Raw genomic sequence first — 15,009 nt, 5'->3', positions numbered from 1 at the left:
AGAACTGGAAGGTGAGCCTGGAGGGTCCATGAAGGAGGTGCTACCTGAGGCCAGAAGAGCCCTGGTTCTCTATGGAGGATGGCTGGCCAGCATCAGAGAAGATGGATGTAAGATGGATCCAAGACGTTGACCGAAAGTGACCCCAAAATGCAGGCTGCGTAGAGATGGACACACACAGCTCTCTGGTGTGGAGGCAAACACTCCTGCGGCTGCAGAGGGAGGCCCAGGTGACTGTGAGCTGTGTGCATGAAATGAAAGCATGGAGACTCCCAGAAACATGCAAATCAACCCCAAGACAGATGGACACACAGCCATCTGTCATTCACTGTCCATTAATTTGACACCCATGTGGTCCAGCAATGGAAATGATGGGCAAAGGGCAGGTCACTCTTTCAAGACACTCAGAAACCTTGGGAAGAAATGGCTCTGAAACCAGCACGAAGTGAAAACAGGAAAGAGACCTGGGCCTCTGCTCCTGCTGGGTGGGTCTCTGGTGTCCACTTCCGCATGACACAGTGCAGGGAGAGACAGCAGCCTGCACCTGTCCTTGGACCTCTGCTTTGTCTGGGTTGCCTGGCCCATACCCAAGGCAGCTAAGCCAGATGGGGCTCCTGGGCACAACAGCCTGTACTGCCCTCCATTGCCCTCCACTGTCCTCCACTGCCCTCCCACTTCCCACCACTTACCTCCCAGGCCCTGGGGCTCCTGGACACCACACAGACTGCTCTTGCATCTTGAGCATCTTCAGGGCCCACAGGCAGGTGGAGAGCAGGTGCAAGGAGGTGCTGGAGGAGCTGTCCCAGGAGGGACAGGTGCAGGGACTGGTGAAGGGCATGCTCAGGCCATCCATTCACATGTCATGGGGCACCTGAGAGCAGCTGCAGGTCCCTGAGGCATTGGGGAGAATCCTGTCCTTGAGTGACATTTCAGCCAGGGGCAGGAGAGTCCTGTGGTTAAGAGGTATGCCGTGGTGGAACTGGTGGCTGAGGGGAAGGAGTGCAGGAGAGAACTAAAGAAGCCAGACCCCTCCAGCCACAGAGCCTCTTGAGGGGGCTGCTGGACCTCCCTTGCAGCCAACAGGGTGGTGGTGGCTACAAGTTTTGGAAGTTGGTCTTTCCAGGCTCGGTGGCAACTAGGAATCTGCCAGCTTCCCAAACCCTTCGCCAGTTCCGATTGCCATCTGTGTGGGAGCCGGCACAAAAGGACACCAGCCCTGTCTTTTCTTCCCACTACATTATACACCCACGCTTGTATACTGCAGAAAGTGAAGGTGAGACCTTTTTGGAAACATCTAAGGGTAGCAGGAGAGGAGGAGACATGTTTAAAACATGTAAATTTACTCATCCATATGCCTAGTAGGGTTTCCAGGCTCTGCCCCTAAGACACCACTAAATCTCCAGAGGGGGCTGTGCCACTTAGAGATGTTAATTAGCAGGTGTAGCAGGTGGAATGGGCGGAAGGCGGGCTGACATTGCTGCCCTACGCTCAGCAGAGATGAGTTTCCTTCAGATTTCCTGCTGGGAATTCCTTTTCTTTCCCTTTTTTCTTTCTTTTCTTTTTTTTTTAATTTCTTAAATTTTCTGGGTACTGGGGATTATTGAACCCACTATAACTCTACCATTCTACCACTGAGACAGGGTCTTGCTAACCAGGCCCAGGCTGGCCAGAACTTGCAATCCTCCTGCCTCAGCCCCCCGAGTCCCTGGGATTACAAGCGTGCACCCACCTTGCTCCGGGTTTCTTCAGTCAGGCCTTAAGGCCCTGCCCTCAGGGGCTGTAGTTTCATGGGAGAGCCCACCATCTGGGTGGCCTTGGGATCCACCAGAAACTTCTGCCAAATGGCTCTTTCCAGGGAGCTTTCCTACCAGCGCCAGGCAGACCTGGACCCTTTGAGGGCTTTTCTAGCAATCTTTACAAGCTCCAGAGCCAGGCTGGGAATTATTCCTGGGGACACATGCCATCATTTATGCCCACAGCAAAAGCTCTACCCCCACTGGAACTCTAGACACGCTCTTTGAATAAACTGGCCTTCCTATTGTCCCACCCAGACCTAGACGAACCCATAGGCTGGACTCCAGTGCTAGCCAGAAAGACAGACTACTAGCTCCGCATGCGGGAAAACCCATTGTCGGGCTCCATACCTGGCCCCCACGCCCTCCCCACCCTCCACTCCACTGGGTTGCCAGTGTCCCCTCTTCTTCACTTCACACACACAACCATCTGGGAGCATGAGAGCCTTCACCTATCCTCCAGACTCCCCCGCAGGTGTCCCCAGACTAACCTCACCTGAGGAGCCCCAGGCCTGGTTGGAGCCTGACTTCCTGCGGGCAAAGGATACACGCTGTCCTTCACCAGTTCTTAAAGGTGGGACCAGACATGGGTGGCTCCAGCTAGCCTGGGTTTATACCTATGGTCCTGGTGCAGGTACTAGCACGCCTTTTACTCTCAGGTGTCCTGATTTGCATGACACATTTTATGACCACCCTACCTAAACCCCACATTTATCTGAGCCCATGGTAGGGGCCACAAATGCTGTTTGAATAAATGAAAATGGAGGCCATATCCACAGGAAATTCTAAATGTTAGCTACTGCACTTTGGGACGATAATTAAAGTAGAAGGAACCTTCTGAGGCCAAGTCCCATCTTAATATCTTCTGGTTGTGCAATTGAGTAAGCAAAGGAGGGAGGAACTAACGATTCTCAACCGGGAAGAAAACTGTCCTTCAGCCTCTGCTGTGAATACAACAAAGTAATTGTGCTTCTTAATTATCTCTGCAGGGTGCTGAGTAAGGTCCCCTCTGGTTCCCAGAGGTCCACCCTCAATAAACAACCTGGCATCATGAATCTCCAGGGAGATACCTTTGGACCCCGGAAGGCAGAAAAATGTGCAGACTCATCATTCTTTCTTTCAACTCAAGTTCCAGTTTGCGGGGAAAGGTCACCGGGGGGGGGGGGGGGGCATGAACACCTTTGCAGTGGCCTCTATTCCTTTTATTTTTCCTGCTCAATCCAATATACTTTTTATAAGAATCTATATTTCCACTTGCCCAGTTGGGAATTTCCAGAATGTTCTCTATGGAGATTGTTCCCCCAGTTCCTAACCAAATGAGCAACCCCAGCCCTGGTGTCTTCCAAATCCATCTCATCCCTCAAATTGAAACAGACTCTGGGTGACTCCTCCTCCCAACCCTAATTTGCAGACTTGAATGTTAAGGTCTTTATACCTAAGGAATGAGGTGGCAGTGCTACTGGGACTCCTATAAAGGAGAGGTCTGGAGGAAGAGGTCCTCCCATGGTCAGAAGCCAGAAAAATACAGACTTATATAAAATAGTGCATGCCATTTCTACAGAAATCCTCCAAGAAACCATGGACCCAAGTTTAAAAGTCCCTGGCCTCGAAAGAATATTTAAATGCTCTCTTTTGGCTAATAAGAATTTCCTAATTTGCTGGTGCTCAAGCCTTGCTGTTTGAGAAGCAGTAAGGAACTTCAAGCAGGTTTCTGAGTCCCATCCCAGACCTGCAGCAGCACTCAGGAGGTGTGGACTCCACTGTGACAGGCGCAGAAGTGGCTCCCTAGGCTGTTTCCCACTGTGCTCATCTCTCTGGCGCACCATTGCACTAGATGGCCTCACCTTCCAGGCCAGGCCAAGCACTCCTCCTGGCCACACTCATTGTATGTTATATTCCCACCACCCTGTGAAGGGCTTGGGACAGGGCCACTTCTGGTGCAGCCCTGAACTACTAGCCCCAATAACCAGGAATCAGCTATCTTCTGGGTACCTCTTGCCCCTGGAACTCTTTAAGTCTTAGTTATTTCACCTAGAACCTTTCAGAGTCTACGAGTTTTATAAAGATTTTTAAATTTAGCCAGACACAGTGGCACACTCCTGTAATTCCAGCGGCTCAGGAGGCTGAGGCAGGAGGATCTCAAGTTCAAAGCCAGTGAGGCGCTAAGCAACTCAGTAAGACCCTGTCTCTAAATAAAATATACAGTAGGGCTGGGGATGAGGCTCAGTGGTTGAGTGTCCCTAAATTCTATCCCTAGTACATTTAAAAAAATTAATTTTGTAGTTTCACTTTTAGGATGACCTTAAAAAATAGTTTACTAGTTACAAAACATTTTTTTCAGAGTGTCCATCAAAAGGCAGTACAAAGATTGCTGATGTATCCTGGCAGAGAGAGGTGGTAGGGTGGTTGAGATTTTGTTTCCTTTAAAAAGGGCTCCACTACACTAAGTGTGAGAACCTGCCTTGGTACCTAACCATTCAGTGGCCGCAGGTCTTTTGCTAAGTGGGGAACTGGGTTTTTAGCCCAGGGTTGGGTTGTGTATGCACAGGAGTATGTGTGTGGGGGAGCATTTGGAATTAAGCCAATTCTGACAATAAAGTAGGGGAGCTGCCCTGCAGGAGAAATCTCTTTCATAAAGTCACATGAGCCACAAAACAGACCCAAATCTCAGTCCTCATGAAACTTACACTTTTTTTGTTTTTTGTTTTTTTCTGGGGGGGGGGGGAGTGTACCAGGAATTGAACTTAGGGGCACTAGCTCACTAAGCCACATCCCCAGACCCACTTTGTATTTTATTGAGTCAGAGTCTCACTGAGTTACTTAGCATCTTGCTTTGGCTGAGGCTGGCTTTGAACTCGTGATCCTGTTGCCTCAGCCTCCCAAGCCACTGGGATTACAGGTGTGTGCCATGGCATCCATCACAACTTACATTCTGTTTTAAGAAGACATCCCATATGCTATGAAGTGTTAGGTGCTAGAGAAGAAAAGGAAGGAGATAAGCAGCCCATTTCACGGTGTGCATGGAGGGAGGGAAAATTCAGGGCTCTGTGGAAACTTGAGGTCCAACTCTGGGGAGGCCTCACCCAGTGAACCTTGAGGTCCTGAAGAATCAGCAGTTATGAGGGAATGATGGGTGGTGGTGCTGGAGCAGGAAGGAGGACTGTGTGAGCCTTGTGGGGTCTAGGAGAGGGGCAGAACCTGGAGGTGTTATTTTTGAAATAAAAGCCACCGAATTTGGGGGGAGAATGGGATTACCTCACTCACTGCTGCGTGGAAGATTGATCTTCAAGGGGCAAGGGCACAAGCCGGGAGACAGACAAGTCTTTCACAATAAACCAGATGGGTGACGATGGTGGCTGGGCCCAGGATGATGGTGGAGAAGGTGGGGAGAAGCAGCCTGATTCTGGACGCAGGGTGCAGGGGGAGCTGAGGGCCTGGATGCAGCAGGGAAGGGGTGTGTCGTTGGCAAGCTTGCTTCACAATTCCTTTCCAGAAAATGGCAAGTCTGGGCTCAATTTTTCTTAATGTTTTAAATCTTTTGAGATTTTTCCTTACTCATGATTTCATTCTACTTAATCTGTAAATTAACTCACTCTCAGATGCCGAACAGTGAGTTTTGATGAGCCAAAAAAGGTTTTAATCAGTCTAAATTGTTTTAGTTAGCATAACTGCTTGTGTGCAATTATTGGTGGTTGAGTTTAAGACCTAACAAATGCTGGCACCGGCTGAGATAACACTACAAAGCTCCCTTCTGCTTTAGGTTCTAGGTGGTAGAGCACTTGGGCTCCCAAAGAGAACAGGGCTCCTCCTCCTGGCCTAGCATTTGGGAATGGAGAATGAAGAGTAGCCATCCCAGCTGGACACAGGAAAGGCAGGACTAGAGTCCAGCTAGCTTTATTTGCAGCATCGAGCTCAGGGTACCTCTCTGCTCTTCAGCCCCACAACCCCCATCCAGCAAGAACATGACTCCCTAACAGTCAGGGAAATCCCACTGCTTATCATCCCGCCCCCTTTGCTTTACTATCTCACTGGATGGAAGGTTCTTATAAATTTGCAGTCTCAAAGACCTCTGCCAGGAGAGAAAGTTCCAGCATTTCCCACGGCAAGAAAGTTCCCTAGTACAATAGTAGTAGTGGCTCTCCTAAGGGACTTAAAAAAAAAAAAAATGATGCTTTGGATCCACCCAGAGACATGGGTAGAGGTGGAGCCCAGGCACAAGTATTTTTTAAAGCTCAGATGATATTTTTTTTTTTTTTTTTTTTTGGTACCAGGGATTGAACTCAAGGGCACTTAATCACTGAGCCACATCCCCAGTCCTTTTGTATATATATATATTTTTAACTTTGAGACAGGGTCTCTCTAAGTTGCTTAGGGCCTCGCTAAGTTGCTGATGTTGGCTTTGAACTTGTGATCCTCCCGCCTTGGGATTACAGAAGCTCAAGTTAGCTAACACAGCCAAGGTTGAAAAAACAGACCTAACTAACATCTTTTAAGGAGGTAACAGGTTTAAAAAGGTGTGTCCTTCAACATTCAAGGAAGATAATAAACTAACCAGATGAGAGGACCATGACACTAGCTCAGAAAGAGACCCTTAGGGAGCAGGGTTAGGCCAAAGGCCAACCCTGGCAAAGCCCTCAAATCACATCTGAAGTTCTGGAGAAGAAATTAATTCCACCCACATAGTCTTAACATGATTACCACTTACGGGCAACCCAATAACCAAGACTTATTGAACAGGCAACAAGAGGGGAATTTTGAGGAGTAGCAATATCATTCATGTATTCACTTACCGAATCTTCAACTAAATTTCATTTTAGTGTTGGCCGAATGCCAAAAACACCTGCCTCACACATACACTATCAGCAACAATGCTGGTGCCAGGCTGTGCAGCATGACCAGGCTCTCTAAGCTTCCTGTCCTTGCCCAGGCAGTCACAGGTGGTCTTCTCTTGGCTCACTCCAGTGCAGCCATATTTAAGCCTAATTCAGATTTATCATCTGGTCCTTTTAGATTCCACAAGACCACTATTACCCTGACCCCGAGGTTATCCTGGCAAGAAGATAGTAAATGACCTGACTTCTTAAATAACTTGGCAAGTTCTTATCACAAAGTACTTGGGACACTTGATATCTGTAGTAGCATCTCATGAAATGAGTAAGATCATTTCTATATGACTTGATGATGGATTCCTTTTGTGGAATATCCATCTATATTTGCTGTTTGAGCTGTTAAACAATATTAAAAGTGCTGGATTCCTGCAAGAGCCAGGCATATGCACCCCTCTCTAGACATAATTGCACATGAAATTTGACTGAACATCTTCAAGTCCAATTAAGTCTTAAAGAAACTTCCATATATTCCACATAAACTAATTAGGATCTGAGTCTTCCCCATCACTATTTGGTGTTTGTTTGTTTGTTTTTTTGGGGGGGGAGCAGGGAGTGAGAAGTAAGAGTAGCTTTTGAGATACTCTACTTACCTAGCTGTGTTCAAGCAGCCCAGTTTGACACAAAACAAAAATAATTTTGAAAGACCTCAGGGGATCAAACCTGTGCTTGGTGAAAATCTTAGGCTTGGGCATAAGTATGCAAGTATGTGTGTGTGTGTTCATTCTTGTGTATAAACAGCTTCTTCATCTAGAATGTAAGAACACAGCTCTTCCCTCATCTATGCTTGAAATCAGGCACACAGGAACAGTACAGACAGAACCAGGAAGCTCCACTATCAGCCCATAGTCCTCACTTGGTGATAGAAATCTCCTTGGAGACTTGTTCTCCTGGGAGGAATCAAGCACTGCCCCCTAGAGGAGGAAGAGAGTGTGGTGGGCCTGCAGATCTAACACTCAGCGTCTACCCCTGACAAATGTGTTTGCCAGTGAGAAGTGAAGAGAGCTTCGGTTCCAATCCCTTTAGGAACCAAGGTAGGCAATTTCACTATTTAATATATCTTCCCCATTAATGAGCTCGTAACAATCTGTGGTGATTGTTTCATTATGGAGGCACTTACTGTAAAAGGAAGAAAATACATGGGAGAAGCAAAGAACCCCAATGCCACACGAGAACACAGGGTTCTGCGCCCCATTATGAGCTTGATGACAGGAAATGTGAGGTGAGAGGTAATCCTGGAAAACGAAAACTCAGTTTACTTAAAATCTCATTTCCTTCTAATTTAATGATGAATGTTTATAAAAGCACCAGATAGACGAAGAATAAGTTTTCTTCCTACAGAGGTTTGTTCAAGACTCTGGAAACTGGGGTGTAGCTCGGTGATGGAGCATTTGCCTAGCTAAGGCTTGAGTTAGATCAAAAAGTTATTGCTGCAAAAGACTCATCCGTGGACTATTTATTAAAAACCTACTATGTACAGCACTGTGATAGGCATCACCAGAGATGAGATGCAAGAAAGAATCCTGTTCTTACTTTGCATCTAAGATATCACAGCTTTGATTGCTCTTTATACCCAAGACAAAGAAAAGCTTTCTGGAGGCCACCACTCCCCTCCCAGCACCTGTGGCAGGAAGTTAGGATACTAGTTACTAGATAAGGTTCAAACTCTGCAAATATAGAGCTGCTCAAATTTGCAACCTCTTGACTTTTTTCCTTAAAAATAAACATACCTTCTGAATGTTCTGTACAAAAATACAATAATAGTAAAATACCTTAAAGACTAAGTAAAAAACTTCCAGAATCAAGATGCAATGATGGTTGAGAAGTGCTAAGTTGGACAAGACAGATGGTGCTTCTCTAGCATCAGGAACCCAACGGTTCCCAGGACTACAGTGAAGCCAAGAATGAAGCACACCTCAAAATAGGGGGTGTTTCTGTCAACTCACCACTTCCCGTGACCCACACATAGGGCCCCAACGCCAACACCGGCACGCTGAGGCCTCCCACCCACAGCTCCTGCTGTCTAGCCCCACTTCAGCCTTTTCCAGAAGTCACTCTTGTCTCTAGCACCATGCATCACTTTGTCGGAAAAAGAAAAAATAGAAAAGGCCAATCTATAAACACAAAAAGTAGATTAGTGGTTCCTCAGAGCTTCGGCTAGAATGGGAAATGATAGTAAATGGGCATGTGAGTTTTTGGAGTGGTGGCAATGTTCTAAAATTGGATTGAGGTGGCAGTTGCACAGCTCTGTAAATCTATTAAACAGCAGTGAATTACACTTAGTACAGGCTAAATCTATGTATGTAAATTATATCCCAATAAATTATGCTGTTGATTTTTAAAGCAAATTAATCATGTCTAATATTAAGCCATAAGCATGTCTGATGGGAGAAGTAGCTTTGTTGAAAAAGTGGAAACACAGACCAATGAATTATAAACTGTTCAGAATTCCTTCAACTTTAATTGTGGGGGTAAAATCAGGCAGTCACTAGGATACAATACAGTTCCTGGGAGTAATAACAATGCTGCTGTTTTGGTAAAGTGGACGTGATAAGAATTATTTTATTTTTTTATTTAGAACAAGCTGTCAAAAGTTGCCAAGGTTTTTCTCATTCCTCGATTGTTTCTTTTTTGCCAGTTTCTTGCCCTTCAAAAAGAGGATACCTGGCCTCCACATCAACCCACGTGATGCTGCCATTGGCCAGATCGCGGACAACACTGGGCAGTTCAGAGACCTGGGGGAAAAGGAAAAAGAAATCCAAGTAGCAACCAACTTACTTAGATTTTCAAAAGGAGGGTCTACCCTGAAATCAGGAGGTAGTGCACAGTATGGAGCTGAAACAACGTGGATATGACAAGGTCCTTTTATAAGCTGGGCCTTCATGATGTTTCCTGTCATCCCCATGAGTCCTTTACTTAATCACACTCACTCTTCTCCCAGGTCTGGATTCATGCTCTTCCTCGGGCTCACAAAGCCCAGGAACTCCCCTAGATAACTCGATTCTGCCACAAGGCCTTTCTCGCTATTCTAAATCTCCACGTTCAATTGAAATGACTTCATGTGCATGTCTGAGGCTGTGTGTTCAGTCCCTAGCACCACAAAAAAAAAAAAAAAAAAGAAAGAAAAGAAAGAAATATGTGTGTTAAATTTAATTCTAAGAACAGGAGCTCTTAACATCTGACCTCTTAATTAAGAAGAGTCAACCAAGTACCATGTTTGAAGGGAGTCAGGCGAGCCTGCTGTTCCTCAGGCGTAAGTGAACACTGGCTGCCACACAGCAGTGGTCCTCAAGCTTGAGTGCCATCAGAATCACGTACAGGGCTTGTTAACACCTCCCCTGCCTTCTCCTCTCCCTCTACAACTTCCTGTTTCTGATTTAATAGGTTGAGGGTAGAGATTCTGCTGATCTACTGCATTCCCAGGTGATACTGATGTTGCTGGTCCAGGGACCACTCTCTGAGAACCACAGACATGGGAATGCAGGTGCTGAGTAGCCAAATCTGGTTGTTTGCAAAAAGACAAGCTAGAAATCCATGACATGTGAAGTAGATCATAAACTCCTTTGGAAAAAAAGCAGTTTTGTATTTTCCTCATTACTCTCTATCAAGCTGAGCACATAACTAAAAACCTGTTCTAAGCCAGGCAATTGTCCATTAAAGTGGCCACTTTGTACTTTCCCCCTTTTTTTTGCAGGAGGTAGGGGCGTGGAGGGATGGTAACCGGGATTGAACTCAGGGGTACTCGACCATTAAGCCACATCCCCAGCCCTATTCTGTATTTTTTTTATTTAGAGACAGAGTCTCACTTTTGCTGAAGTTGGCTTTGAACTCGCGATCCTCCTGCCTCAGCCTCCTGAGCCGCTGGGATTACAGGCGTGGGCCTGATTGTCCTTTTCCTTACCATGCTCATTCCCCTTCTGTGCTTGTCCCAGTCCATGATTCCCTTCTATTAACTAAAATTCTGAAACATTACTCTCTGTTTCGGATGGACTAACATAGAAATATAAAGATAAAAATGTCTAAGCCCCCAGAAGCCTGCCAATAAAACTATGGCAACAGCTTCTGGGGATCACACTTCTCTCACCTAGTAAACAAACAACTATAAAAGCAAATAGATGGAGAATGAGCCCAGAGCAATCTAAATGGCTATAAAATATTACAGAGGTACTAATGGATACTTTCATAATTAAGCCAAACAGATTTGGGGATCTGGGCATTGTCTGATACAAGTCTATCAATAAAATTATAAAGAAAAAAAGAAAGGAAAGGGAGCATAAATACATCGAAATCCAACTCACACCAATAGGAAGTAGTGTTCATTCCTAAGACTAAACTGCCAAAAAGAAGACCAATTACCTCTGCTCTTATCTGCCGCATGGAGTCTCGGTCCCTCAGCGTTGCAGTGTGAGGCGTTTTATTCACTGTATCGAAGTCAATGGTGATGCCAAAAGCCACCCCAATCTCATCAGTCCTGGCATAGCGCCTCCCAATTGACCCAGAGGAATCATCAACTTTATGAGACACACCATTCCTAGTCAGGGCTTCCGCTGTCCAAAATAAATAAAATAAATTATAAAAAAATGAGAGAGTAAATTCTGACATCATCTGAATGCTTCTTACAAGCTCAGGAAACTTGTAAAAAGAATCAAGACAAGAGAGAAACAAATTCCACTTATGAAGGAAAGAAAAATCCAAGATGATGAATAAACCCCTTGCTGGAGTCCAAGTGTTTCCTCTCATCTACGTCTGACACAGCTGTGGGGTATGGGCTGATCAAGGTACCAGGCCAGAAGGCAGGTCCTGACTCCACTACCTTCATATGCATGGCCCTGAGGAGTTCAAGGGATTCTTCTGCCTCCCTACTCTGAAATACATGGGCAGCATCAGATGACACCTGGGTCCAGTTCAGTGCCATGGACTCAGTGGCTGTAGATACATTGGAGCTGCTACTCTTCACTCAGGCTGCCTGATGAAGAGAGCAGAAGGGCTTCATGAGAAGCCACTAAATCTGACTCTTGAGTCCTACTGTGACTCACTCAATGCTGGAATAAAACATCTTGAAAAGCACATTCTTTTAGAAATAGGAGCAGAAGCTAAATCACTTAGATTTATGCTTATTCAATCTATACTTTTATTGAAATAAATGATACATTTCCCAAAATCTAGTCTACTTGATGGTGTTCCCATGGAGATTACCCAATTGGATTTGCTTACATAATTCCTTGACAAATGGCATGAACTCCTGGTTTTGGCTCAGTGGAAGGACGGAACATTTGAATGGAGCAACCACAGCGGGGAAACTGAAGAACTGGAAGGTTTAAAAAGAAATAAATCCAAACTTATTAGTTTATAAATATCTAAATGTCAATGTCCCAAACCATAAGACATTACACACAGTGGGTGTCCAAGCATAATTTCACTATCGAAATGCCAGAAAACATGGCATGAAAAACAGTGTTATAAAGAGAAACAACAGGAGAACCAGAATCAAAAAAATTCACTGTAGCTTTGAATTTGGGTGATCTTGGTAAATTCTTTCTGAACCTTAGTTTCTCTACCTAAAAGCCGATCTCTACCATTTTCTCTAATTCACAAGACCACTGCACTGACAACTCCTGGAGCAGTGGCACACATCTGTAATCCCAGCAATTCAGGAAGCTAAGGTAGGAGGATCACCAAGTTCAAGCCCAGTCAAGGCAAATAAGCAAGACTCTGTCTCAAAAAATTTAAAAAGTCTAGGGATGCAAGTCAGTGCTGGAGTACCCGTGGGTGCAGTCCTCAGTAGAGCAAAATGAGAATGACACAGATTCCTATTTGGCGCCCCTTTGGCATTAAAGCTTAACTAAACTTTAATGCCAAGCAATGACCAATATTCCACTGTAAGTGAACTTTGTGCTCCAGTAACAAGGCTGCCCACATCACAGAATGCTAGAATTCTCTCTCCTCCTCCATCCTGTGATATGATAATTCTATTTAATTTGAGAGAGAAGGCCTGCTTTTATAGGAAATAATTTCTTGAACTTCACTAGCAATGTTTCAATACCAAATTTATAGGCAAATGGATCATGAGACTAGGTGCTAATAATTTAGAAACATTTTTGGCTTCCCATAGCCTAATCAAATTTCTCTTCATGAGAATATGGGACTCTATGCAATTCATAAAACACTGCAACTAATTTATGCCTATTTAGCCTTTATGAAATGTCTTTTAAAGCTCCAGTTATATAAATATTGTTAGATTCAAAGGAACAGCTAAAAGATATTTTAAAACCCTTTTTATTAGAAAAATAATCAGGAAAAGCATGAAGCAAACTTGACATCTAAAAAGAATACCTCAGTTACACATATCATCATTCCTCAAAAAGAACCAAGGCTTACACTTGTATGGCTGCTGCCCGGCCCAGGTTCTTAGTATCTGCCCAATGAATGAGGAACTATTCCTTCATGTCAGGAAATGAAGATGCAACTTTAGGGCAGAGATTAAAAGAGCAACTTTATTAGCTACATATTACAATAGTGTGCCAGACCTTTTAAAAACACTGGCACCTACAGCTCACCAGTTTATTCCTCAAGGTTAAATGCCCTGGAATGAATCAGAGTTGAGGTTCAACATTACATTCGTGCTCAGCTTTACAATGGTCAAGCAAATTACACTATTTCTTTCAGTTTATTTAATATATACACTCTCTCCTTTTAAGCCACTTCTGAGTAGTTTGCCTAAAACCCTCCCCCTAGAAATTAAAGGAATATAATTTCTGCAAGCAGAGCAGAGGTGAGAAAGATGAGGTAAGGCAGAATGAGAAGATAAAAGTGAAAGGCATGGAGCCATGACTCAAAAGCATCAGAACCAAAACTAAACTTGCGGGAGCTGATGAGACTTCTCATAAACATCTATCTCCACTCTGAACACCAGGAAAGCTATCTCCCAGATATTGCCTGACTTATGGCCTGTCAGACCCACACACTGGAATTGTACGTGATTCTTATTTAACAACACAAAATCCCACAGATCCCTGGGTCTCAGGCCTAAAAAAATTGAAATCAATGGAATAGAACCTAGGAATTTACATAATTAGTCCAAAAGTATGCCAGACAATTTGATGCAATTTGAAAGTAAGGGAGATACAGAAGGACTCAGGCAGTCAGGGAAAGATGGTGAGTGAGGAGGTCAGGGGCAGGGGCAGAACAAAGGAGCATGGAGAGGGTGTTCTGATGAGGTCAACTTCCTGTTCATGGACACAAACAGGGGACCCAGTCAGACAGACACTTCCACACCAGTATTCCTAAGCGGAGGATCCAATAGTAAAACAAAAACAGATGCATGGAAAAGGGGGTACCAATCAATAGTAGTGAGGAGTGTGTGGACAAGGGAGGAGATAAGGAAAGGAGGAAATTCTAGAAACCATTAAAAAAACAGGCCAAAATTTCCCCCACAGGATTCCCAGCTCTGGGGCTCCTTCTCTTGGGAGAAGTCTATCTCTGTATCTGTTGCTTTTGCAACAAATCTACTTCTTGCTTGCTATCTCTGTGTCCTGTTCTTAAATTCTTTGCTGAATAGAGACAATGAACCCAGCACCCCTAGACAGTAACAAAAGAGTTCCCTTGAATGCTTTACAAGTATATAGACACAGTTTGGTGGTTTTGTCCAATTCTATGAGATTTCTCATCATTCCCAATTTCCTGAAAATGAGTATATCCAGAAAATACCATTCCCTCCACCAATGCAATACAGTTACCCATATTTGTTCTTAGAACTAGGAGCACCAGGCAACTACAACAATGGCTTCCGGAATAACCACATGCTAAAACTCAGAATGAAAGTACTTTGTTTTGTAAAGAGTTAAACAAAGATGAGAGCACACATCACTAGCATATGACAGTAAATAATAACTAATGGATCATTCTTGTCTTATTGATGTATTTCAATAAGTTTTATTTTCTGACACTCCAAAGGAAGAGCACACCACACAGGACAGCTTACCGTTCTCTGCTCATCTCCCTCTCGTACATGGAAGGTATGTTCTAATACAGTATACATGATCCTGCCCAGGCCAAAGGAGGGTTCGATTACACTTGGAACAACTTCTTCCACTGTATAAGAAAAATTCAATGACATTCTCTCAAATACCAAATAATACATTTTGGATCCTCGCTAAACAATTTTTAGCACTACATATATCTCTACTCTAGATGGATTTTGATCTCTCTACATCATGGCAAAAAGCAGAACATTCATAAAAGCCATTTTCCAACAGGCATAGTGGCATACACCTATAATCCCAACTACTCAGGAGGCTAAGGAAGGAGGATCACAAGCTTGAGGCCAGCTTTGG

At 44.4% G+C, this 15,009-nt stretch overlaps 1 protein-coding gene across 1 annotated transcript in view; it reads right to left on the bottom strand.

Moving 5' to 3' along the window:
• Positions 1-9,117: 9,117 nt before the first annotated feature.
• Gars1 (glycyl-tRNA synthetase 1) overlaps positions 9,118-15,009 on the bottom strand; it is a 40,982-nt gene continuing 35,090 nt past the window's right edge. Inside the window, exons 14-17 of the mRNA XM_027939627.3 lie at positions 14,658-14,767; positions 11,891-11,984; positions 11,033-11,223; positions 9,118-9,411 (exon numbers count right to left, since the gene is read on the bottom strand). Of these exons, the coding sequence (XP_027795428.2) occupies positions 9,286-9,411; positions 11,033-11,223; positions 11,891-11,984; positions 14,658-14,767 (521 nt within the window). The 3' untranslated portion in view covers positions 9,118-9,285. The remainder of the gene's footprint in view (positions 9,412-11,032; positions 11,224-11,890; positions 11,985-14,657; positions 14,768-15,009) is intronic.

The sequence above is a fragment of the Marmota flaviventris genome, chromosome 1 (genome assembly GCF_047511675.1).
Source record: "Marmota flaviventris isolate mMarFla1 chromosome 1, mMarFla1.hap1, whole genome shotgun sequence".
NCBI lineage: Eukaryota > Metazoa > Chordata > Mammalia > Rodentia > Sciuridae > Marmota > Marmota flaviventris.
Note: the sequence above shows the minus strand (reverse complement) of the source record. Positions and strands in the feature narration are given on the sequence as shown.